General features: G+C 42.2%; 1 protein-coding gene across 1 annotated transcript in view; it reads left to right on the forward strand.

The window, feature by feature from the left end:
• Nucleotides 1–16,172, forward strand: part of angpt1 (angiopoietin 1) — a 54,536-nt gene extending 38,364 nt beyond the window's left edge. Inside the window, exons 8-9 of the mRNA XM_079175590.1 lie at nucleotides 9,754–9,884; nucleotides 14,182–16,172. Of these exons, the coding sequence (XP_079031716.1) occupies nucleotides 9,754–9,884; nucleotides 14,182–14,345 (295 nt within the window). The 3' untranslated portion in view covers nucleotides 14,346–16,172. The remainder of the gene's footprint in view (nucleotides 1–9,753; nucleotides 9,885–14,181) is intronic.
• The last annotated feature ends 10,690 nt before the right edge of the window (nucleotides 16,173–26,862 follow it).

Below are 26,862 nucleotides of genomic sequence, written 5' to 3' on the forward strand. Positions count from 1 at the left end.
ACACAGGCTGAAAGAAGGAAAGCACATAAACAAGACAAACAGACCACTTGGAAACCAGGTATAATAACTGAATATTGAGAGTTGCCAGGAAAGGTTCGTCTAGCTGCCAGCTTCTTGGTTTCTTCTACTGTGAAACGGAAATGACTCAACCTTCAGAGAGGGTAGGAGGTGTGCAATTATTCCTTTGTGAAGTTTAAGGTCCTAATCCTTCAGAAATTAGGTAATTTTTTATGGAATAAATGTCATATTTATTACCAGAATGCTTTAAGTATGGACCTGCCATTCAATTGTATTCAGTCATCTAATTCTTGTTGGCTTAAGAAAACAGTTCATTAGTAATCAGATGATTGAAATAGCTTGAATCATATTTTTTAAATAAAGTGTCATTTCAGTACTTTGGTTCCATTTGGTTGATGTTTTCATTTGAGTTGTAATAATGGGAGCCCTTTGAGACTATTTTCTATGATATCTCAAAAATAGAGATAATTCAAATATGAACAGTTTCCCCCTAATTTTATGATATTGGGATCAATTATGAATTCTCTCAGTCAATACGATTATTTTCTGGCTGTGTTGAAGACCTTTTTGATGAAGGCAATCCTGCTTCAGCAAATCAAAACCGATAAGTTCAAGCTGTCCAACACTATTAACTTCAAGGGCTTAAAAAAGGGATACTTTGTGATTTCCAAAAAAGCTTTGTATTATCGCAGTGTGCGCAGATGAACGAGTTTGACTTGCCGCTGTGTTGCCAGCGCCTGGACGTCTCTGCTCATTTGCCAGAGGACTGAAGCCCAGACGGGGATCTCCGGGCGCTGCAGCACAGGGCAAAAAGAGGCAGATTGTGTGTACCTCTGTATTCCTGGATTTATCGTAAGTAATAATATTATCAAGTGTAGTTAAAAATGAGTCAGTTAGTCAATCAACAGAAAATAAATGTTAATATTTGCTGGTTCCTTAGTGTACCATGACAGTAAACTGAATATCTTTGGGTTTTGAAATGCTTGCCAGACGAAACAAGAAATTTGAGAATCTCAACTTGGGCTTTGTAAAATTTGATGGGCAGTTATTATATGGACCAAACAATTTTTGCTTTACTGTAAACTGAGCCTTTTAAACTTAACTTATTAACTTAACTTAACTATCTATCATGCATGCTCAACTCGCATTCATTTTGCGTAACTTCTCTTAGGAGTAGAGCATTAGCGCAGCAGCCGATCAAGAGGCATTCATCGATGCAACAGCAGCCAAATAAAAGAAGAAATCTACACCGGCAACATCTGCACAGTGTGAGCTGACATCAGTGATGTTGTTTTAAAATGCAACGAACAAATCTTGTGAACAACACTGAGGGATACATTTGGGTTGACCAGCGCTACAAAGTTCCCACTGAACCACAACCTCACAAGATTGTGAAATGAGCTCTTGAGTGTTTCTCTGCATTGTGACTGGGGTCACCATAATTGCAAAGGTTACTGTCTTTATAAACAACACATACAATCCCCGATCATCAAATCCAATTTGGTTGCTGCGATACAGCATGGGTTGCAGAAAAGAAAATAATAAAAACCAACTATAATTTGATGACCTACGCATATTTTTTTAACGATAGCCATCAGATCAACACATTCAGTTAATTACCCTCATTTATCAAAGTTTCTGTGCTGCACACATTGGCATTGTGCTGCACATCAGTGTGAACAGAAGAGGGGAAAGTAGAAGGCAACCTTTATGAAAGCAGAGAGTCAGAGGGGAATTATTGCACAGAATGAAGAAAATTGCACAAAACTAAATAATGTAACAAGAAAAGACTGATGAACAAACTGAAGTGAATGATACACAGCGTTGGCTCAGATAAACAGCTTCAAGATAAACAGTGATTACTGAGAATGGCCATGAAGTTAAAGATTTATAGGTGGAGTTGTTATTGTTTCTAAAATACAATGTTTTAACACAGGCTTTGTCGATAAATACAAAGGATTATGATGTCCCTGAGCTATGAAAGATCATCTGAGCTTTTCTTACACAATACTGTGGTGTATCATGTCATTATTTCCAGTCACACACTTTGAAGCAGTGTGTTAGAGTGAAGGCAGCGGGGCTTCTTGCAGCGTATTAAGAGAGTTGCAATCTCTCTGCAGCTTATTGAACAGAACGAGCAAGTAGAAAGAAGTGTCGTCTGCATAAAGATGTATTTCACAATGACAGCTTCAAAGATAATAATTGTTAGAAAGTCGAGAATAACCAGGATACTCAAAGTAAGTACATGTAAATGATCTGAACGTTGGCTAACCTCCTGTGGGTTACTGACTGTAACTGAACTAGAGGTCCACTTAATATCTATAGAGTAAATGTTAAATTATAGACTTCATCTTAGAGGAGAAGGGCCATCAAAGTGGCATTTAGTACAATTGTTCTTCTAGTTGATGCTCACAGTTGTTTCAAGAGTTTGCCCTGAAATAAAACGTTGGTGGTGTTGATGTATGGGGGTTATGAACTCCAAAGGTTTTTATGTCTCGTTGAAGAGAAAAAGAAAATGGAGAAAGACATTTCTGAAGAGTTTGAGTCCTCGTGCAAGATCGTTTAAAGGCAGATATCGTGCATAATACTAAATTAATCAAAAATGTTATAGTTAGGGGCATTAATCAGGATTCAGATACATCTATATTTTAAAGATCTGACTGAAATACATAAAATGTTTACATGTTGAAACCTTTTCGTGATGTGGACTCAAATCATATATTTCCCAACATGCAGCATTTTTGACGTTTCAAAAAAAATCCTTTGCTTTACTATTTATGCCCAAAGCCTGACCATGTCAATATTGTTTCTATGATTAAGAATTTAAAGTGAACTACTTCCCAGAGGGGGATGTGTGAGTATGTTTAATGCATCTTAAAGCGCTAATGCACGTAGCATGGTGAGATGTAGTGAAGTACCCCGGGGCACCAGAGCCATCATTTCCAATACATTCACAGCAGTTGAATATATGCGCAGACACAAGTTGAGGTTAACATAGAAACATGTTTCGTTTGTACCGTTAAAGGCCCCCCCGCTGTATGAAAAGTACTTATATGTTTATTTTTGAACGATCCATTACATCTTTATTCAATATCCTTCCCTGTTTGGACAGCCAAGTTCTTAAATCCAGTGATTTCTCCACACGATAACGGCCCAATTTGGAATCAGATCTCGTTCCGATGTTTTTTCATGTGAGGATTCAGTAAAGAAATTGGCAGATATTTGGGTTCCAATACATGGGGACCCTATTTTCCAAGACTCACACTGAGATTATCTGAGATATCTCAAGTTATGTCTTGAACACCGTCCCTGAAAGCTTCAAGTTCCACCGTTTCCAATTATACTGAGATGAAGCATCGAAAGCTGCAAGTTGCAACACTTGTGTAGGACAGGAAAAAAAAGGATCCGCAGAACAATGTGTTTGAAATCAAACAACTTGTTGTGCATTTAAAGTGTATCTTAAATCAGTTGTAATGTTGTTGTTTTAGTCGCGTTGATTATGCGTCTCTCTATCACCTTCTTGAATTCAACAAAAGAAAACCCGAGAAATGACTGATCACACCTAAAACAACCTCAACTCAAGGTTCCACCTACCACCTTTTCCAGAGCTTTCAACCACACCACATGGTCTTCATCTGCGGATGATGTAGTCCTGCGACAACGGTTGAGAGCTGTGGAAAAAGCGATGACGTGTGCCCCGAGTTCAAGTTGTTGAGCCAGATTTACAAGTCAAGACCGAATGCTTACCTGGACAAACGTTTCAATTCCAAGATTCCGTTTGTTGTCATTGTATAACACAGGATTACGCCATGAAATGCAGTTGGTGGTACTATTTTGTTACATAAGAAAAAACACTATAATATACGATGAAGGGTGGAGGATGAAGTAAGAAGCTTCTCTTGAGCCTGGTAGTCCGGCAGCTGATGCTTCTGTAACGCGTTCCAGACGGCAGCAGCGTGACGAGGCTGTGGCTGGGGTGGGTATCGTCTTTTAATATCCTCATCTTCTTACCAATATAACCAACGATGTTCAGGACGGTTTTAAATCACCCGCTGTAGAGCCCTCCTGTCCTGGGCCGGGCACATGCCGAGTTAGTAATATTCTTTTAATGAACACAAGACGTAAAGAAGACGACTGTGCTATTCACTGCATCCAGAAATTATTCATATACCTTGGCCAGTTCCTTAAATGCAGAAAACCCTGAAAAGGTATTGCACTGCAGCTAACGCACAGTAAATCATCCATAGGATACATCCTGTTCCATCATACAGTATGTGTTTTCAATGGAGCTATGTGTCACCCAGCGGTAAGAGAGAAGTCAAGCGGGTCCCAGCCAGTCAGACACCTCAGTAGCCTTGCAGTAGGAAGCGAACCGTCGGTCAGGGTGATTAACCTCTGCAACGGGCCAACCGGACTGCAGTTCAGGAGGCTAACGACTGCCAGGTGCGTATCAGCACGCGCTGGACCTTCAGCCGACTGGATTGTTGGCTTTGCCTCTGGACATGAAAGAAAGCAAAGCAGGCGAAGCTCGGCTGTGTCAGTCAAGGAGATGAAAATTGGCATATTTTTTAAAACCATTTTCATTTGAGTCTCGGGAAAGATTTAATGGACATTACAGTGATCACTCACATCATTTCTGTATTTTGTATTTCTGCCATTTATTATACCGAAGAATCGCTTGAGCTTTGTGCGCATACGTTCCGTTAGACACGTTGTTTTATGGCTTTTCCCCCCGTAACCTCTCCGGAGACGTTCTTCCATAAAGTCGCTGTATGACAGCAATATCCTCTGCTCAGAGTAACACAGTGTGTTGTGGAATGGGAAGTGTCAGATAAAAGCAAGACTGCGAACAAGCGACATGTCGGCCGATCTGAGGCCCCCGAGTCAATCCCGGCTCAAGCCCGCTCAGCTGTAATCCAACACGTCTTTCCTCTGTGAGGGACCACCTCCAAGGGGTCCTCCATCTAACGCTGCTCTGCTTTCAATTAAGTGCATTTCTACAAATATGAAGGCTGGTTTTTAACGGGGTTTTTTAAGGTGCTTTATAGGGAGATCGGCTCTGATTCACCTTCTGATCTGAGCCCGACGTGGGAACAATTATAAATACAGCTAATTGAAAGGTTTTTAACAAAAGATATGTGAAGCCTTTCTTTGCGCCTGTAAAAACAGTGCAAATGTTGTAATGATTTTGATAACAATGATGTGTTTAAGAAACAGTGCGATGGAATGTCGGTCCTTTACTTGGAAGCGCTCTCGCATAAACATATCAGAGTCCTTTGATTCTTCACTTGACCCTGCAACTCATTTTCTCACGTACACAGTTTGCAGCTGCAATAATACTCAAGATCGGGCTATTTAGTCATGCAAATAGTTCAAATGTATCTCTATTGAAGACATTTGCAGCCACCTGTTAAATAATTAGGCTGTGTGGGGTGACATTTGTAGTCCTAAAACATGTTTATATCTTTGGAAAAAGGTAGATGTTTCATGGCAGAGTATAGCTTGTTGTCCCGCCCCACTGTGCTTCGATTGGCTAGTACTGCAATAAGAAAGTAATTAGACGTTGGGCAAGTTCCTCAGGAAGTGTAATGAGTTACTTTTTACTTATTTACTCTTTACTTTGTATCAAAAGTAATACAATGGGTGCAGAAAATAACCTTTTTAATGTGGTTAAAGCAGGAAAGTCAGTAAATCAGTCTGCATTGATCTCTGAACGTGGTTGAGTCTATAAGTATCTGCTGTCTTCATATGTTTATACTGCACGGAAAGCTTCTCCTTCAGTCCATGAAGCCCCTGCAGCATCTGAAGGCAGCAGGACACACACGTGTTAAATAAATCCGCAGCCCCTGAGAAGTGCCGCACTCGAGTGCAGAGCCGTTACACAGTGGCCGTTCACTGTGTTTACCTTCATTAAATGTAAGCCTGGGGTCATTTTCAGACATCTACACACGTCAGACTGCTCGGATATAACTGGATATTCTGCTTTTATACAGATGGAGACCTCTAGTTACCAGGGTGCATCATCGACCTCTTTTCCATCTATGAGACCTGTGGTTTGACTGACTGGGACGGTATTTAATAGTCACCACACCTACTGTTATATTTACCTTCACATAGCCGTTTTGCACTTTGCCAAACTGCCATACATGAGCCAGAAATAGAAGGAGCCTTCCACCTTGCAATTGGCATATTGCATCTGAGGGTGCAATGCATGCTGAACCACATCACGGGCCACTGTCAAGCTTCTGCACACTGACACAAATGAATAAAGAATGGATTGCGGTCGCTGATGGCACCGTAAATTGTGCATCAATTGGAACCTCTATCTGCCCCATGGTATAATGCGCTAATGACATTACAGCGCAAACACACGCATAACGTTTGGCAATTTGGCCTTTTTTGCATCTGATTGCAGTTATGCATCCAAGAACACAATAAGCACAATGGCTGAGAAAAAGAACATTTTTAGAACACAGGGTACAAGTTTTTAGAAGAGTCAGTACCGTTGGTGTTTATAAGCACAGGAGCACCAAGACTCTTTTTGCTCGGCAGCGCAGTTAGAGGTGCATTTTACCGGAGAACGACACTGTTTCCCTCTTGTCTTATTTGTGCACGGTTAGCAGCCGCACAATCCTTTTGTGAGTTCGCCCTCTGCTCTGCATCACAAGATCCCACCAGGGGTAAATTGGACGTTTTTTTTGTTGTCATTTGGCTGAACTGATCTTAATGCTGACATGCACTGCTGCTAATTTAACTTTCTAAGTATTTCGAAAGGTCGCAAACAAGCCGACATCCCCCCCGGGGGATATTAGCATTATTAGATGGCGGGACACCAACCTCCCTCTCATTGAGTGAAACCAAATGATTCCCCTCACAGCTCAATGCTTTGCTTACCAATGAGCCTTGGCCAATCACATTACTAAGCTACTTAAACAGGAACATTCAGATTGGCATGCATTGCCCGTTAAGTTCCTGGTGTCCGGCCCTCCGATCCATTTCATGAACATGATTTACCACACGCCACATCTCCAAGTCTCTCAGTCTACTTCTCTCTCGTCCTTACAGACAGGCCTCGGGAATCTTCCTCGTCAGTTCATTACTTGGCCCATCTTTACATTACCCCACTTATCATGTGTGAGTGCATAATGGATCCTGACAGAAAACAACTGCAGATGTCGGTTGAGTTGGGGAGGGAAGGGGGGGGGTCGTCGGTCTGCGTAAATATGCAGCGCAGCCGGTAAACACAGCCGCAGACTATTTAAAGCAGCCCGTCAAAAGTGTCATGCTGGGAATCCCTCGCGATGATGTGCCCTGGCGATCTGTCAGCGCAGCAGAGATTGCAAGAGCTTTGGGAAAAAAAACGGAGAGCGAGTAGCGCAGCGGAGTCTGTTCTTCATCAGGGCGGTAGCAGACCCCATCCTTGACATTGCATGTTTTATTCCTCGGAATCAGGAATTAGCCTGATAGAAGTCATGCTTCCCATAAGTGAGGCGGTGTGCTGCGCTGCGAGTTTACTCTGAGCTGGAAAGCGTCGCCGGAGACATCTGTTTGCCGAGCAGAGGCCGGTTGATACCTCGGCACGTGATGTACCGTTCACACACACACACACACAGAGAGGAACCTGTGCATTTATACGCACCCCCATGTGCTTATTCTCACAGGCCCTTGTCCAAACTCGTCGTTTGGTGCCACTGATTAGACACATGACTCACCCTTGCATTGTAGGATTACACGCATCGGTTTACTGGCTTAGTGAATTCCCCACGGTGACCCGCAGTCACACTTTTTTACTCTGCTGTACAAATCAGCCATTTACACAGCTGTCCAAATACAGGAGTCTTTTCCCGCTAAATGACTTTCTTTCTTAGGGAGTCACCTTCTTTGAGGTATTCATGCTGTTTTCAGAGCTTCAAGCTTCGAGGTGCTCAACGTCGCCCTAAAAACATGAAATATATTTTGTAATTTGTTACTTTCTCGTCGGAAAAGAAATCCGAGCCGGACTACACGCCCGTGGTCCCCTGTTGTCGAGAGGTGAACTCAGGGAAATGCTTTCACTGACTAGTGAACCGAGCTTAATAATAGAGACCTCATCGGGTCGCGACGCTGCAGTCCCGTCCTCTTTGGATGTGCGAGCTCTTCTATCGGGAGAAAGTTGAAAGCGAGAGAGCGTGAGAGAAACAAAAGTACATCAGGAGAAAAGAAAAGAAAAAGACAAGCGTGGGATGCAGCAGGTTCTGGGGATGGTAGAGCCATTTCGAAGGGATGAAGGAACTGTCCGATCCGCAGCAGTTCCCGTTCACAGCGGGAGTGAGTTCACAGCGGGACACGCCCTGGAGAAATCTGCTCCCAAGCTGCCTATTCGTTTCCAATGTGTGTGCGAAGGAATTCACCTAAACAACCCCACAGACTCACAACTGTATTGTTCTTATCCTCAGATTTTAATACTAACTGTATGTCCTCTCCTACAGTTGGATGGATTATTGCCTGGTGATGCTCAACAGCTGTTTATCATAGCATCACTCCATTTATTCAGTGTGCATTAACAACAGCAGGGGCTTTTTCGGATAGAGGAAGAGGAACTGGGCAGCCTAAACTGAACAGACAAAAGCAATAGTGCCACTTACAGAAACTCAAACTTTAGTAACAAAAAGGTCAAGAAAGAGGAATTATTATTTTAGTTTTCTCGTCTCTTCTTCTTGTCGGTTTGCCAGAATGATGTACCGATGTACTTTGGTAACTAATAGAAAGGTACTCCTGAAGAAATGATGAGTGTGATGCACCAGCCTGTAGACACACCACTAGCATGCTGCTCAGCAGCCCTTATAAGGACTAACATAGTCTGCACAGCTCTACAGTTATTGCATGCCTCATCCTGTGACATTTTTTAACTACTTTATTTTGAAGTTTTAAGATATGTTATAATATTATACGTTATAATCGAATATAAATGGAATATAATATAAATAATGATAATATAAAAAATAATAAACTAATAATAAATAAACACATTATTACAAATATAGTATTTCCGATAGCCCTGACATGCTTTTTAAATACAAAATCCTTTAAATTGTACCTGGCGCGACATATGTGGACCGGCAGCAGGTATGTAGTGGTGTGTATCTTATGTGTGATAATGTATGAAAAGAAGAAAAAAGCCATCGCAACTGCTTACGTAAACACAAGAAGACAAGACAGAGAGAAATACTGCATACTTGGATACTAAAGACTTGAGAGTTTGTCCTACCTGCCCCGCTGTGGATGGATGATAGGTTAAACAGGTTGCTTATTGCTTTTTGACTGTGTGTAGCTGTTAAAGGTCAGTATTTGTGGTGTAAATTAACGTGCTGTGGACCCGCGGATGGAAATGTGATTCCCAGACATTCCTTACACGACACGGCTCTTTCCTCTCGCTGTCTCTCTCTCTCTCTCTCTCTCTCTCTCTCTCTCTCTCTCTCTCTTTCATTCTTTATTTTATCTTCTCTCCACCCTGTTAATGTTGTGCCAGGTGCTCTACACGTACTCAATCACAACAAAAAATAAATATCTCTCGGGAGACATTTCTTGCAGCATGTTATGTCTTCTTGCTGTCTTTATTGCTTACACTGCTCCCTCCACCGCACTCGTTTCTCTCTCTCCCCATTCCTCCGACCCTGATGTGTTTTCATGTCCTGACTCCCTCCTCTTCTTCCTCCTCCTCCTCCTCCTCCTCCTCCTCCTCCTCATGTCTTTCAGACTGTTCCTGAAAAGCCACAGTGGGACTGCAGGCCGACAGAGCAGTCTAGTAATCCACGGAGCAGACTTCAGCACCAAGGACATGGACAATGACAACTGCATGTGCAAGTGTGCCCTCATGCTCACTGGTGGTAAGTGCAGCCAAGTGGTGCTTTACAGAGGGGACAATCCTTCATTCATAGCAGAACAGGGGACCACCTGTATACTACAAGTGCCTCCCGGTGTGACTGCGGCAAGTACAGGAGATCAAAGTTGAAAGTTTTCTTTATTTTGCTGCTAACACAACGTTGACATATTATCACCTTATAAAGTCAGCGCCGGTGTTTTGCCTGTTTACATTACCAGCAGACACAGAGAAGCAGTTACATTCATTCTGGCCTATGTGTCTCTGCTGGCCACCTTTATGAAAGTAAGTCCAATATTCATTCTACTTTTAGCTCCGTTGTTGATCTCCACCTAGTCCTGAGGGAAATATCTGGCTCTTTAGCTGCTAAACGATCCACTATGTTCACTTTATCTTGCCAGCCTCAATCAGCAGACCGACGAAGTATTACAGGCTTTAAAAACCAAAACAATTAGCTAAAAGATGCTAAGAAAGTTCCATGGAACAGTGTCACAACAAACAGCAACATAAACATTAAATACAGTACCTACAGTCATCTGAGCCATGGATCCCAGTGCGCATCAGAAGAAGGGGCGGCCATCATTTCAAGGAACGCGGAGCGGGCGGGAGGCATACGCAATGAAACAGACATATGCTTATATTACTCTTGAGTAGTTACAGAACACTCCTATACCCAGGCCAGGCACCGGGTTGAAGTGACTGAGGGCCGTTAAAAATTGCGAGGGGTCAAGTCTTTTTCATAAATAAAAGACATAGATTTGACCACGCAGTAGCCTCAGAAAGGTTCAATAACAACAACAGCATAAGGCTCCTGTTTCAAAATCAAAGAATATTTCAATCAGAGCAATCAAATAAGAGCGTAGCACCGTTTTAATTTACGAAAGGTGGAACCGTTTGCCTTCCTTTTCAGCAGTGTCTTCTTCCTCTCAGGTCTCGGCAATAAACTCGGGGAGTACGATGTCATTATTACCAATATAAACGTTAGGTTAAACTACAAAAGCCCAAGATGTAATGAAGCGGTTATGATCATATAAGCATTTGTGTCTCCATGGCACCAGCGAGACAGTACAGAATTGCTTTTACAAGAAAATCAATGGCATGATGTAATCCTTCCAAAAAGCAATTTTCTCTGATTGGCATCATGACGAACCCCACAATGTTCATTGCCTGGTCATAAGTTCGGGTCGTTATGATCGCAACCTGCACTTGCGAGACGTGCAATGGGCCAACATGGCCACTTATACGTCTATCTGCTATTAGGGCTATATTCCGCATCCCCTCCCAGTTGCACCGTGGGTTGGAAACAGGCACATTATAAAAATCCCTGGGCGCAGCACCAAGTGTCAGTGAGATTTAACATGACTCCGCTTCTCCTGCTGTGTAAGTGGAGCCCGGTGACCCTCGCTGTCACCTCATGGCAGCTCTGCGGCTGTGGAATCGTGACCTGGTACTAATCAAGCATTTTTTTTTTTTAAGTGCAGATTTAAGATCAGCATTACCTCTTAGGTCATGGTGAATGCAGTGGGTTAAAGGGAACTGGCATCTGATCACCAATCAACACCCCTGCTCTGCTTGATTCATGGCCTGCCTATGGCCAGGCCACAGAGGAGAGGCTGGGTTGAGGCTGGTCCGTATATACAGTATATCATTTGATTTATTCCCTTGCGTTTATAAGAGCGGGGCTGACATCAAGTGATGTAAGTGTCTGGAATATGCAAGAGGAAAATACTTCTCTGCTACATTTATGAGGACGACTGCAGCATGCCGTGTTAAGAAGACGCAGGACGATATAGTGGGGGTACACATGCTGTAATGTATATATTTACACAACACCAGAACATGCAGTATGGAGAAAGTACTGACAGTAGGAGGTAAGGGGAGATCCCTCTATCACGAGAACAGACTGCACTAGACTTTTTTTTCTTTTCTTTTTTTCAAAAGAGGACATCTCCACTGTTTTTACAAGTCAGTAAAGATATCTGTCATGGAACCAGAGAGGATACTGGTCGTAAATCCCAAAAGATTGCTGCTGTGCACACTAAATGTTTATAGGCGTGTCGGCCGTTGTGTGGTCTGCACTTTATCAACGAGCGAGGGATGGCAAGCAGGAGACGTTCGCTGTTTTCTGCCGTTTAAGAGGAGAAAGAAACACTCCCTCAATAAAATAAAACAGCAGGTTGCACAACACGCTTTAGGATGATACCACCAAACCCCATCCCATCCTTGTATCAACTACAGGACATTACTGCTAGCTTCTCTACTGGCTATTTCAACTATGTTTTCATTCTATTCGTGGCTGGTGTCGTAAACTACGTAGTGTGAACCCCAGCCTCTTTTTCTGTGATTAATCGGCTCGCAGACGTTCAGTTTCCTTTTTAAAGCTGCTTTAATATTTTTTTGGCCACTTAAGGGCAGCGGAAACAAGCTGTAAACTCAACACATGTCAAAACGTATTGCTTATTTACACACTCAGCAGATAGCTGTCTAGTAAGTTTAAGTCCAATAATTACTCACCTTTTAGCTCTGTTTTGGTCTCCACCACCTCATGAGGGAAATATCTCCTCTTTAGCTGCTAAATGCTCCACTCTGTTTATAAGCTAGTCTTTAACTTTGTCTGTCTAATGTTTAGTGTTGGGCAGGAAGTGTTCAGAGGATTAGTATGCCTGTACAGCTGTGACAGGAGGCTTTTATTTTATTTTGGGGGGTTGAACCTGCATTCCCGTGAACGCTATAACTCAAATTTGGCACAAAAATCCACCGAGACTCAAGGATGAGCTGATTAGAATTCCGAGATCAACCTCACAAACACATTTTTGCCCATAACGCGAGAATTCATACGCTAATTTTGACAATTTCACACACACATGTCTAACAGGATAAAATGATGAAGTGGTGACATTTTGGACAGAAATGAATGTTGTGAAACTGCAACATGAGTGGTTGACGGAGGCATAAAAGCTGGAGGCTGTTATTGTAGTTTAGAGCCTACATGCTGTGCCTGCTGTGGCTGGAAGCTCAGGAAACCTGCCAGGCTTTAAAACCAAAACCATGAGCTAAAAGACTGAAATGTCCTGTGGAGCTGAGGGAAACTGAACAGTTTGGGGACAATTTCTCTGTGGATTCGTCACCACAAGCAACCACTTTAACATTACAAAAAAGAATTAAATCAATCATTCATTTATAAATATTAACTATAGCAGCTTTAACCTTGCACAACTTTGGTCCATCCGTTAAGATGGCAGGTGCAGTAGCTCCTCTGAAAGAGCTCCCCAGCTGGAGGACTATCCCCCAAAAAATCTTAAGAAATTATAGCAGAGCAAGTTCATATTCGGTTCCCACTGGCGCCGGCATCTACTGAAATTGTAAGCAGCTGTGGAAATGTAAGGAGGTGTCCACCGGTTTCCCTTTTATGTTGTGTACGTGCCTCATGATGAAGCAGCAATCAATGTGAAATTCATATCTTGCACGATCCACGCCAGCAACAAGGGCAGAACATTGCTCCTGATTACTGACAGCTCTCGTGAAATGTCACACTGCAGGCCGCAGCGGTATTCAGCTCTGACCGGAGAGACGAGAGGAGCTGCCATTTGTCCCTGCGTGACTGACACATGCCATGCCTCACATTATGTTCTATATCGGACTGTATCAGCGACGGCGTGTTGACTGGATGGATTACATGTTAAGTTCAGAAAATGAATAGATATATTTATATATTTATAGAAGTTACGTGGTAGATATTTATGACAGGTTGGTCCATGATATCTCCCTACTTCTGAGTCTTAACTGCTTCAGGGAGAAACAGTAAATATAAGTTTGGCGGTGCTAAACCATTCAGACCCTTCCAAACTCTGCGAATTCCGAAAGATACAGGAAGCCAATGTGTGTGTGTCAAATTATAAAATAACCGTCCTCTAAGTCCAAGCACGTGTACCCTTCCTCTGAGCACCGGACAAAATGTGTCACCTTGGGAGTAGAATAAAAGTTTCCCATGCCATTCACCTCTCTGGTGTCAAACTGGAGCTCGTGCACGTGCACCCTTTGCTTTAAATAGAAAGAGGTACCGAAAGTGTCCGGCAGCAGGTACCGGCATGCCATTGAACCCAATGACAGTAACACATTGAGCAGATAGCAGTGTAATGGCCCCGTGTGCGAGAGGCCATGGGAAGCTGTCAACCTTTACCAAGGACAAAAACGTCTGATAGAAGTGGCTTCATCAACGCCTTACTTAAAGCCTGGTTTCTTCTGCTAAAAGGCATCGACGCTTTGCAACTAATATTTTTTATATTCCCTTATTCTCTTCAAAGGTTGGTGGTTTGATGCCTGTGGCCCGTCCAACCTTAACGGCATGTACTTCACCCAAGGACAGCACATAGGGAAGTTGAACGGTATCAAGTGGCACTACTTCAAGGGCCCCAGCTACTCGCTACGAGCCACGGTCATGATGATCCGCCCGCTGGACTTCTCCTAGTCCTTTGAACTTTGAACTTCCCTATTTCATCCTCTCGTCTCATCTCATTTTCGCTGGCCCCCGGGAGTCATCCGATGAATCTGTTTTTTTATTCAACCTGCTTCCTCTCCAGAGCGACGGCTATTGCTGCGCTGCCTCGTAACCTCTCCCCCCTCGGCCACGAGGAGGAACGACGGAGCACGAGGTGATTCCCCTGAACTGTTTCTGTTCCCAGAAAGATTCACAAACTTGACGTTATTTAAGGACAAAAGCGTTCAGTGTGTGTTATCTCCACACTTGCAATGTGTGCACATTAAGAGCCCGCTATAACAGCTCGTGAAGATTCAAGCACGATGTCAAACCACAACTTTTCCATTATCCTGGGTGACCTGCGCTGTAATAATATAGAGGACTTGAACTCTTCTGAATGGAAAGCAGCTATGACAGAGCAGCACTGACTCTTCAACTGCAGGACAGAACGTATCTGGAACGCTATAAGGAGATGATGCTTTTCTATTAAAATGTTGCTGACAGAACGCAGCCTATAAATATTACCATTGTATTATATATTGTGGGGGTTTTTTTAGTATTATTTTTGCTATCCCAACTGTATACAATATCCAAAGTGAGATGAAATTGTCTTTTGTACTACAAGTGTAACACACGCACAGATTTAAGGCGACCTTAACATTCAAGTGATGAGCTGGTAATAGTTACGAGGGTCACTTGGAGTATTTGCTGCCTTGACAGTGTGATTATTATTAGAGTTCGACATGTGAGGTTTTTATTGGGTTAGATTCTGGACTGAGAAGCATTTGCATTTGTTGTTGGCTGAGAAACGACTCGTACCTGCCAAGGTTCAGCATGCGAGTGATCACCTTACCTCTGCTGAATATGAAAAAGAAGGACATTAATACTGATTCCTGTTATTAGTGATGTATAACAATTACAGCTGTGTGCACATGGGGGAAGAGAATGCACGAATGCATATACAAGTAATGTTTATTTTTTCAAATACACAGCGATAAACAGTGTATGATGATGTACCGCGTCATGATCCGTCCATATTTACAAAGATGTAAATGCTTATATTAAGCAGAATGAGGTCAGAGTTCATATTACTGAATCTTATTTCTAACTCTAAAGGGCATTATAAAAGCTCTTTAAGGGTAATTTCAGTATTTCTCAACCCTTTTTTCCATGTTTTTGTGACTAATAGGAACAACATTGTTTTGAAATTGGTCCAGTATTGAGGGAGAACGCTGCAGACAGCAGCCACTAAACGGGCTGCAATGTAATCGCTTGGGGCAACTCCTCACCGTCAATGCCCGTCCACTAGAAGCGCTTGTTTTTGCCACTGACAGGCTCAGATTGTTGTTGTAAGTGTCTGACAACATGATGGAAAGGACCCTACAGAGAAATAAACCCCTTTTTCTAAACCTTTCGCTTGATGCGGTCTGTCTTTTAGCTCGGAGAAGACTCGTTAAATCTTGTGTCACATCCACGTTGTTGATATTATCTTAAGAGTTTTAATGTCATGGTTGTTTATCTAACACTAAGCTACACTTTCTGTACTCCAACCAGGCCGCAACCTCCGGGTCTGAAAAGTGAAGCTGATGTGGAAGTGCCTTAAACTTGTATTCTCTCTAATGGCCTCCAGGGGGCGACTCCTCTGGTTGCAAAAACAAGTCAGATTGTATAGAAGTCTATGAGAAAATGACTCTACTTCTCTCTTGATTTATTACCTCAGCAAACATTATAAACATGAGTCAATGGTCTCAATCTCTAGTTTTAAGTCTTCTTCAATACACCATGATGTTCATTTAGTACATTATGGTCCATTTGGAGTAAAATAGACCATAAAGCAGGGTATGCTTTAGGGCGTGGCTACACAGTGATTGACAGGTTGCTACCACAGCGTTGTCCGTGTTTTCGTCTTACAACTTAAACCCTTTCAGAGTGTTTTCACTTCATGAAAGTTGATTGTAACATTTTTGGTCGCCTAGAAAAGTCTTATTCAGAGCTCGGTTGAACTCCACCCTCTCGTGTCACTTCTGGTTGCAAAAAAACGATATGGCGACGGCCAAAAACAAATATGGCGACGGCCAAAATGATAAACTCAAGGCTTCAAAACGACAAATCCACAAACCAATGGGTGACGTCATGATGACTACGTCCACTTTTTATATTCAGTCTAAGACTCAACACAACAACTCTAGCAACACCTGCAATCTTCTCTACAACTCGCGTGATTTTCCAGCCACAAGTCACAAAACCAATCGAACCGCATCAGGCGAAAGGTACCAACACAATCAGAGCCTGTCAGTGACAAAAACAAGCATGTTTATTGAACATTTAGTGGACATTTGGTGGATGTTTGGTGGACGGTAAGAAGTTGCCCCTGGCTATTACATTGCAGCCCGTTTCCAGGTTGAAAAGTACTGAACTTACCCTTTAAGACTGGTCATAACCTCTAACCTTAAGACAAAGAGAAGATCATTAAGACGAGTTGCAACATGTTTTTCACAGACATCAACATGACAGCCTAAGAACCCAGCCAGTTTCTGTTTCTCATCAATGTAGCTTTATGGGGAAAAAAGCAAAAGAAACTCCTGGAGTTGGATATGAAGCATGAAATTAATGATTCCACCAAGTGATCCGTGTGAACGCATATTTCATAACTTCCTTTGTAACAACAGAATCTACTGTGGGATATTAATAAATGTACATGTGGCGAGAAGATAAAGCATATCTGCAACTTATAAAACTACAATTGACATGTTTATTAACGTACTAAAAGTTTATGATTGAATGTGTGTGTGTGCGTAGAGCAGCTCTCCTGAGGAAAGCTATTCTTTCTTTGTTCTGTTTTTCCTCCAACAGAAGTACAATGGTGTTTTGAAGTTGAGCATAAAACATAGAAGTTAAGATAATAACCCTGGAGAAATGTGCCTTTGATAACTCTGCTTTTACCTCATTCCATTCCAGATTTTGCAGATTTATTTAAACATCTTTTTGTAACATGTGGTCAGTGTTGTGTTGCTAGATTAAATAAAAGAGGAAATGTTTTCATTCTGCGTTCAGGCTATACTTTGTGTGCCAAATTGATGTGATGATAGACATCAATTTGGTTCCAAAACATTGCCCTTCATTACGTCTTTCTTTAAGCAGACATGTTTAATGTAAAAAAAAGCTTCCTTTCATGATAATACCTCCAACATCAGGTTAAATCTTCTGATACAAATGCTACACTGTATGTCATGCAAAGCGAGCTTATCGCACAGAAAGACACAAGATAAATAACGCAGATACACAGACATGCTTTCTTTTCCGCCCAAACCAGATGGTTCAGACGTTAAACTCCCTCTCTGGCCAGGCAGCGGAGTGGCCTTTGTCTTGAGTGGTGACCCGCCCGCTTTGCTCGCTAGCGGCAATGACAGATTGCCGAAGTGTCAAACGATGCTGTCGGGACCCGTAGTGTCCTCATAGTTGACATTCCTGGGCCTAATCAGAGGTTAAACAAATTACTGCAGCCTGCAAAAGCACCGAGTGTCCTTCGGCGCCCGCACTGACCCGACACCCTCGCTGGAATGTGTTCTATACAGAGTCCGGAGCAGTGGGGTGTGAAGAGAGTCCGCACACGCTGGCAAACACCTATGTGGGTCCTAAGCTCTGTCCTTTGTTGGAGTGAGGACAGGAGGTACCGAGAACCACTTCTGAAACTGGTGGAAGTTTTGTCTCTGTGGACGTTCAGGTGTCAAAGCAAAGTGGTGTTTTGCTTGTCATCTCCACACACACACACACACACACGCACACACATCGCCAGCTCCTTACATCCACAGCCAGGCGGATCCACTGAAAGCGGATCCTTTCCTGTTAACCGAGGAAGAGCTGAGCGCTGGCGAGGCGATGGGACTCCCTGAGGGTCTGATCCGCATGCAGACGGACAGCGTTGGACCTCAACCAAATCAGATACGACAGAGCACAGTACCTGCAGTATGAACACTCGGGGGCCACTGAATCCCCTGAAGAGACCACCTGCTCACATGGAAATGAATAAAAACATTGAGGATACGTCGAGAAAGGAAGTGGAAGTAAAAATAGAGCAAATGTCTGTAGCCCTTCGCTTCATATCAGATTTAATCATAAAATGCCTTTAGAATGGGCTCCTTCTAGTATTATTAATCCAGTACAAATAGATTTACACCATCACAAACCCTTGTTATATTACAACTGAGATTGTTGGATTTAAGCAGAAAAACCCTTGTTGTAAGCAGAGTGCGCCACAAAATGATGAGAAAGACAGCTAATGATATAATCCTCTTTCATTGTGGAGCCGCGATGTATTATAAGGGATTCAAATAAATAAGTCAAATTAAAGTAATTTCGTTTTAAATCAAGTCAGATGTAAATAAGCAAGGTAATCAAATAGGGATTATTAACTGGTTCCCTTAAATCAAGCAATCTGATTGGTTCATAGCCAAGATATAATAACCGCATACCATGGCTATGACGGCTAATGCTGTGTTCATAATACGAGCAACAAAAAGCCAACAAAACGCCCAACTATTGTTGGCGAGTCGCTGCTGAAGTGTTGCCCTAGTGCTCGTTGAAGTCATATCGTTACATAGCAGCATAGACTGTATAGAAGAAGTGGACGTAGTCGTCACGACGTCACCCATTGGTTTCTGGACTGACGTTTTGAAGCCAATAGTTTGGTGTTTTGGATGTCGCCATCTTGGATAACAGCCGTCGCCAACCAGTGTATGGAAGTGACCATATTTGGACGCCGTATACTGCTCTGGTAGCGAACTGTCAATCTCAAGGTAGCCACGACCTTTAGCATACTCCCCTTTATGGTCTATTTGACTCTAAGTGGACCATAATTTACTTAATGAACATCATGCTGTTTTGAAGAAGACTTGAAACTAGCGATTGAGACCATAAACTCATGTTCACAATGTTTACTGAGGTAATACATCAAGTGAGAAGTTGAATCATTTTCTCATAGACTTCTATGCAAACAGACAGGAGTCGCCCCCTGATGGCCATTAGAAAAGAATGCAAGTTTAAGACACTTCCATATCGGCTTCGCTCTTCAGAACCAGAGGTTGTCGCCTAAATAGCACTGGGAACTGGAACTGGCTCCAAAAGCCAAGATGGCGATGGCCAAAATACCAAACTTGAGGCTTCTAAACCGCAGTCCACAAACCAATACAGTCTATGATCCAATGCCAAAGTAGCTCATTTAAACGGTGTGTTAACAAAGCTAGCAGTCAGGTTAATTATCTCTGAATAATTCAACAGAATAACTAGGTTTTCTTACCATTCAGCTAACGTGGTGTGAATCAGTGCTGCTTTTTTGAATTTAGTTTCCTTGGTATTGTGGTTCTTGTTTTTGGTATCTCATCTTTTTTTCCGATTTGCTGTCATTGAATTTGTTGTGTTTTTCTGACACTGTTACAGACTTTAAATGCCAACTTCTTCAAACTTTAGCTGTGAGTTGCACAGCCTTGTGAGGGAAGAAGAAAGCCCCACGTTTCGGCTCTCTGGTGACAGTGACGTCATGTTGCCTGTGTTTAAATTAACGCCTCTGGTCTTAAATGTTTTTCATGTTGCGGGGCCATCGGCAGCGCCAGCAACTAAAGAAATCATCGGCTCAGCCGCATAACTGGCACAGATATTGACCGCCGATAAAGCAAACATACTAAAAAACTAAAAGGGCACTTGAGAATGAACTTATAATTTCATCGGACGCCAGTCACCCTTGAGTCATTATATCGAAGTCGACATCAATGTGTGCAACTCCCTTTCACTGCAGCAGACTCTTTAATCGCAAACCAACTGTGTGGTCTCTGCACAACTATTAGGACTTGGCGTTGCTGTAAGTTACATACTGAAAGAATCATAGCTTTTCTTCATATGTGCTGAGCGATACATTATCCATGTCAAGTTAATGTATTTTATAGATTTCCAAATCTTCTGCAAGGAGTTATCTGGTGTCCGATTTCTCGAGACGAGCGAAGACCAACTTTCATCTGCAAGTTCCTTGAGTTTTATCCCAAGAATACTCTTACTTCAAAGTAAGAGATATTCTGCCCAACTGTGAGGAGAAAAGCCATGTTGGGTGGAACAATGCTGGTTTGAGTACAAACTCCTGCGGTTTAGCAAAATAAATAGAGTGGAATAAGAATGTAAACCTGAGTTGAGGTGAGGGACTAGAAAAACTCAAAAGGAGCTGGATGTGATTGATGGCCTGTGGGAGAGAGAATGACACTCGGTGTACACAGAGGGTGTGAAGCAGAGAGACAGGCTGCAGGTCCCGGCAGGAGCTATTCAAAGTGATAATAGCGTGAAGGCTTCTTAGCTGGATGAAAAGAGCTGAGAAGGGTCTTTCTCTTTCTGATGTTAGTAAAGGCCGAATCAGCTAATACGGACCCCAGAGAGACTATAAATCATCGTAAGACATCATGGGAAGATGAAGCTCAAGAGCATTTGCCTGTTTGTGTAATTCATAAATTAGCACAGTTTTAGTTTTTTTCTATTCCTGTGACATGTTGGAAAGTTCACAAAAAAAACAGACAAACATGGGAAACCAGTATGGACGTCAGAAAGCATGACAAGTTGGATGCAGAACCGGTGGAAGAACGAACGCGCAGCAGATCCTATTTTTGGGGGGGTTTGATTCCAGAGCTCGGTGTTGGTAACATTGTGAAGCTCCATGTAACGAGTGAGAAGTGTGTGGCCAATTATTGCTCCAGAGGCTGCTGCGGTCACAAGTAATGAAGTGCGATTGCTGACTGACGCCATGCGAGCCAAAAGCAACATGTTTTTATAAGATCTCTGGTAACGAGACCATGTGTCAAAGCAAATAGGCCAGATGTTTTGCGAACACGTTTAATATCTCTGAAATACAGTGGTGCAGCATGCGAATCACCGGGCTTTGGAAAGCGACCAAAGTTGTCCTCATTTTCCCACAACTCATGATCAATGATGCCAAAAAGTGCCATAATAAACGATAATTTGACCGTTTTGTGTCGCTGCGTTGTTGATTTTAGTCTGCCCGCTCTCATTTTAATTAATTTCTGGATGGATCCCACCTCTGTGTTTATGCATCTTTTCTCATGTGACCTCTTTGCAGCCAATCACGCTTGACGGAGGCTATGAAGTTGATGAATGCCGTCCTCTTTTCTGCCGCTCACCTCTCGTTTGAAGAGAGTTTGCATATTAGATATAGCTTTGCACCGTAAAGCCCAGTTATTTATCTAATTAGCTTAGCTTATGGCCCTAACTAGTTTTATGTGGAGTATGAACAGGCTCCCAGTACTGTCATTTAATTTTTGTAATAGTAGGCTATTACAAAAATTGTCAAACTGATGAACTTATGGACACATACCCCAGTTCAACACATCGCAGCTACGTCGTCTTGTTTAAAAGGCATTTAAAAAATGTACACATTTACTCCTTTTTGTTCTTGTGGTTGTGACTCTTGTATGAAAATGTAGTTCAAACTACGATAGTTTTAAGTCTCATGATAGTTTAACATTTCTCATCAGGCAAAGCTGCAATATTCACTGACCTTTCATTTCAGAAGTGGAAAACTGACTCAAATATTGTATTTTCAAGTAAAGTGTGCAAATGAATGTTTTCTTCACCATGAAACATTATGATTAGAATCTTATTTTTTACATTTTATTTTGTGACTTACCAGCCATACCATTATATGTTAGTTGAAAACAACATTTTAGTCATGTCCTCAGTTGTTACTCAGTCCTGTTGATCAACCCCCCCCCCCACACACACACACACACACACGCACACACACACACACACACACCCCTCTAATTGGGACATTCCACAAGTCACATGATCAACCGGAAGTAGCATCATTTGAGTCTTTTGAAGGCCATGGGGAAACCAAAAGTAAGTTGTCTCACTCTATTTTTTGTATTTTTGAACATATTGTAAGTATGACTGAGAACGTCAATCTCAAGGTACAAGACCTGTTACCTTAATTATTTCTAATATGTTGGTATGTTTCTTTTTTAAGGTAGTTTTGGTAAACCACGAGGAAGTGTTCTCATGATGTCAGCATTGTGGTCATGTGGCTACATTTGATGTGTTTGCTAATGCTATGCTAAATACTAAAAACATGAACCATCATCTATTTAGAAACCTTGTAAAAAATAAATCATATGGCCTGGGACTAACCAATACACATTTAAAATTTCATTAGCGACAGTGCTGAAAAATAGATAAAGATTTGAAGTTTAATTTTTGAAAAGTAATGCTTAACAGCTAAACAGCTCAACAGTCTACCGAATGGAAAATACCACTGATGATTAGCAAATATTAGCATGCTAACAGGCTAAACTAAAATGTTGAGCGTGGTAAACCTTTTACCTTCTCAACATTAGCATGTTAGCGTTGTCATCGTGAGGATGTTAGCATGCTGAAGTTAGCATTTAGCTCAAAGCACCACTGCGCCCATGCACAGCCCCACAGAGCCGCTCTTAATGCTATTTAAAGCCAGCTATGAGCGACACAGAACGACATCTTTAACAGAAAACATTGCCATTTAGAGCCTCTACATCTGTAAACACTTGCTTCTCCAAAGAGCTCCCGTTTTATCTTCTGTCCTACTCCCTCCTCGTCTGCCTCCGTCCTCTTCATCATGTAAAACATTGTCGTGAAGGCTGTCACATAAATCCCAACCAGCCTCTAATGACTTCGTCTGGCTCCAGCAGTGCTCTCCGTCATCCTGTCGGGGCCCTCTGCAGGGGGCCCCGACAGGATGACGAGGTTGACAAGGTTTTCCTCTCAGCTTCCTGGCCGTCCCTCGCTGACCCCTTGTATTGAGCTCGCTTTAATTTACTGTCCTTCCCATCTTTATTTGTCAGGGCCAAGTGGCACAGCCAAACAATAACATTCAGCCCCTTCGGAAGGAAGTATTAGTGGACTACGTAGTGGTTTACTTTTCCTGGGCCAGGACAGATTTGTGCGGCTGGCCTAGTTCGTTGAGGTCAGCGCTGTGGAAAGGCAAGATTCCCCGAGTTGGATCACAACTGTACTTATTTCAGATGATTTGTCAAGAGCCATGTGTTTGACCGTTAAAGATGTTATTGTTGATTAGCCCCGGAAATGAAGAGACATTAAATCCATCAAACCGCGCAGACGAGAAGGGGGAGAACATCCTCTGAATCCTGGTTGCAGCTGTTTCATTTACTGATGTTACAAATAAGCCGGGCTACCGCTGCAATCTAGATGATAGTTATGAATGTCTCGTACGTGCCGGGATGTTGATCCGATCGCTGCAACAACAGGATTCCAATTACGTGCGAGATCATCCCGAGTGCAACAAGAATCGGCATCGCACACAGGGGTCAGAGCCACGGCTTCAGAGACCCTCACAGATGCACATTCCTGCGCAATTAATGCGCAACAATAAGGAGGGCCAAATAAAACAACGTCAGGACAGAGCAGTGGAGGGTAAACAAAGCAGCAGCAGCAGCAGCAGAGCAGATGTCGATAAGCAGGAGACACAGGTGCATTCGCTCCAGAGTTGGGACGTCCTCTAAATTCGGTGGGGTCGACCACCCGGTCAGAGGAGACTTTAATTCAGGAAATGCACTGGCTATCCACCTGCAGCCTCGCCATGTCTTTTCAGAAGCTGAGACAGAATGACAACCACCTGAAGGCATTGTTCCACTGCTGTCATGACTAGAAATCAGCAGATGTTTAACAGCATTTGAATGGACATAATCATCCCTTTTAGCACCCATGGTTCCAGTGTTATTTGGTTATTTTTGTGTTTTCTCATTTTAGTCAGTGTATCACCTTTAGGTGAGTCAGCTTTTTGCTATTATGCTCTGAGCCTGAGGATCTGAGCGCTGCTGGGAATGTTAAAATCTTTAAACGTGATCTGAGAACCTACCTGTTCAGCCAGGCTTTTGACTTAATAGGGTTTCATTTTTTCACTCCTTTTATTGTTTTTATGCTGTAAAATTGTAGTTATTTTAAAAAGCAGTTATTTTATTGTATTTGCGCTGTTCTCAGCAGCACTTATTTTATCGTACAATTCAATTTTTCCGTATTTATTTTTGTAGTTTTATCTTGATTTTCATTTCATGCTGTTTTACTACTATTACTGTATTACGGCTTTAAAATCTATTTGTTATATTTTCATCAATTTCTATTGTCTCGCGTGCAATGGTCTCAAATTGCTGAATTTTCTTTTTCTTTTTTGTACTTTTTTCACGGTCCAAACGTCTTATTATCGGCTTTTTCTGTCATCTGTGAAGCACTTTGCACTGGACTAACCTGCATGAAAGGTTTTAAACAAATACATTTTGATTGATTGATTTTCACTCTAGTCCAATTTCAAAGGCAGCCAAATATATTGTCAGGGTGAGATATTGGGATAAAAGTACTTTCTTCAGTTTAATATGCTAAACTGTGGTGTACAGTGTTAATCACATGTGCTCTCATTCAATATACAGCCTAAGTGGTTGCTGATTCAGTAGAAAGGTGTACATGTTTATAATGAAGTTATTCAATAAAAACATTAAAACAGTGAGCTGAAGAGACCTCTTTGTGTCCTTTTGGAGAGTTACAGTGCTTCAACAATGAAATCATAGCAGCCTCTACTGGTAGACTGCCACCCTCACATCTATCACGTTTAAAGTCAATCTGACTTTTTGCCATTTCTGTCAGCTGTCACATTAATTGTGTGGGAGGAATGATACATGATTTCCTTTTGCCAAGAGATGGAACAGACTTTATGCCTCCACCGCCGTCAAAATTGTCCCAGATTCCCTGCAGATCTGCTGTCACATCAAAATACACACATGCAGCCTCGGAGGACATATCCTGCTATGCATAGAAATGGTAAATTTAGGGAAAGCTCCAGGTGGTGCTCCACAAAAGAAACAGGGTTTGAAGGCTGTCTTGGACGAGACAGATGGACTGTGTGTCCTCAATGTGACTATTATAATTATTATAGCACATCAGATAACACCATTTTTTGCAGGAGTGTCTAGTTTTTATTGTAACTAAAAATGACAAAAGGATGCTGATGGAATTGTGTGATGTTTAAGCTGCTGTATACTATACACACTATAATACAGTGTGTTTCTTATGTGAGGGTCCAAGGACAGAGGATGTTGTTCGCTGTACAGATTAAAAAGCCCTCTGAGGCCAATTTGTGATTTTTGATACCAGGCTATAGAAATAGAATTGAATTGGAAAAATAAAATGGAATAAAATACTTTGATCAGTTGCAGTTCCATCCAGATGTCATATTTTCATTCCAGACTTGAAACAGCAATGAGCCCGTTTGTCCTCGTGGAGGCGCACTAACCCTCCTCTCGGAGAAGAAACCATATATATCATCAGGCCGACTCGGTTTTGAAGAGGCATCCTGTGCTGATGCTCGGTGAGTCACTTCCACTCCGTGACAGACAGCCAACAGCTGCAACTTCGCGTCTGCGTACATGTGTGTGTGTGTGTGTGTGTGTGCCAAGTCCTATTTATGAATATCCCTACTCTGCAAACACACACAAAACTACATCAACAATAGTTCACATAAAACACAGCACTTACATCAGCACTAAACACTCCTCCATGGATCAGTTTAGCAAAGCATAAAGTCTTGATGTGGGTAATGTCAGGGTGCATGCTGCTCTCTGCGCTCTTAAGTGAGTGGGTGATATCACTGCCAGCTGCACGGCGAGATTAAAACCCCTTCATGCGTCAGCAGGAGGTCCTCGTCTCCCTCAGGTCTCATGTTCTTTCCTGGTCAGAAGCTCCTCGTTTTCTTTTCTCACCTCAGATAAAGTGTCTCCTCTGTTGACGTCTTGGCTGCATCTGATAGATTCTGATAGTGTTCATTAAACTCTTAATGGAGCATTTAAGGTTGTCTATTGGCAGAAATTGATTTTATTGATATGCCACCATAGTTCTCCCAAACACTTGCCACACCGGAGAAGTTTCAGTTGGTTGCAATCTGCAACCTCGCCGCTAGATGTCGCCACATTTTGAAGTGAAATGTGTGAGATTATTTCGGTATATACTTCAGTTAAGAATTCCAATATGGTCTTTCAATCGCTGAGGAAAGTTCAATCAATATTTGTGAACATGAGCTACTCTCAGTCAAAGCCAGACACCAGCGAAGTAAGTCTCAGACTTGCGATGTCATCAAGTCTGGAGCTGCTACATACACAATGAATGGGAGACTGATTTTGTTATTTAGGTGACAACAGGAAGGACCCGTGGTGGAACATAACTTCAAGTACATTTTACTCAAGTATTGCACTTCAGTACAAGCTATGAGGAACTTGTACTTTAATTGAGTATTCACTTGAGTATTTATATTTCAAGCCACTTTATACTTTTTCTTCATTATATTTATCTGACAGCCATATATGATGCATTGTTATAGATCAGAACTACCCAAAATGATGTAGAATAGTTCAAATAAAAATGCTAATCACACAAAAACGGATCTACGTCTGTACAACATCCATCTCGAGGTTGCAAA

The sequence above is a fragment of the Pholis gunnellus genome (genome assembly GCF_910591455.1).
Source record: "Pholis gunnellus genome assembly, chromosome: 16".
Lineage (NCBI taxonomy): Eukaryota > Metazoa > Chordata > Actinopteri > Perciformes > Pholidae > Pholis > Pholis gunnellus.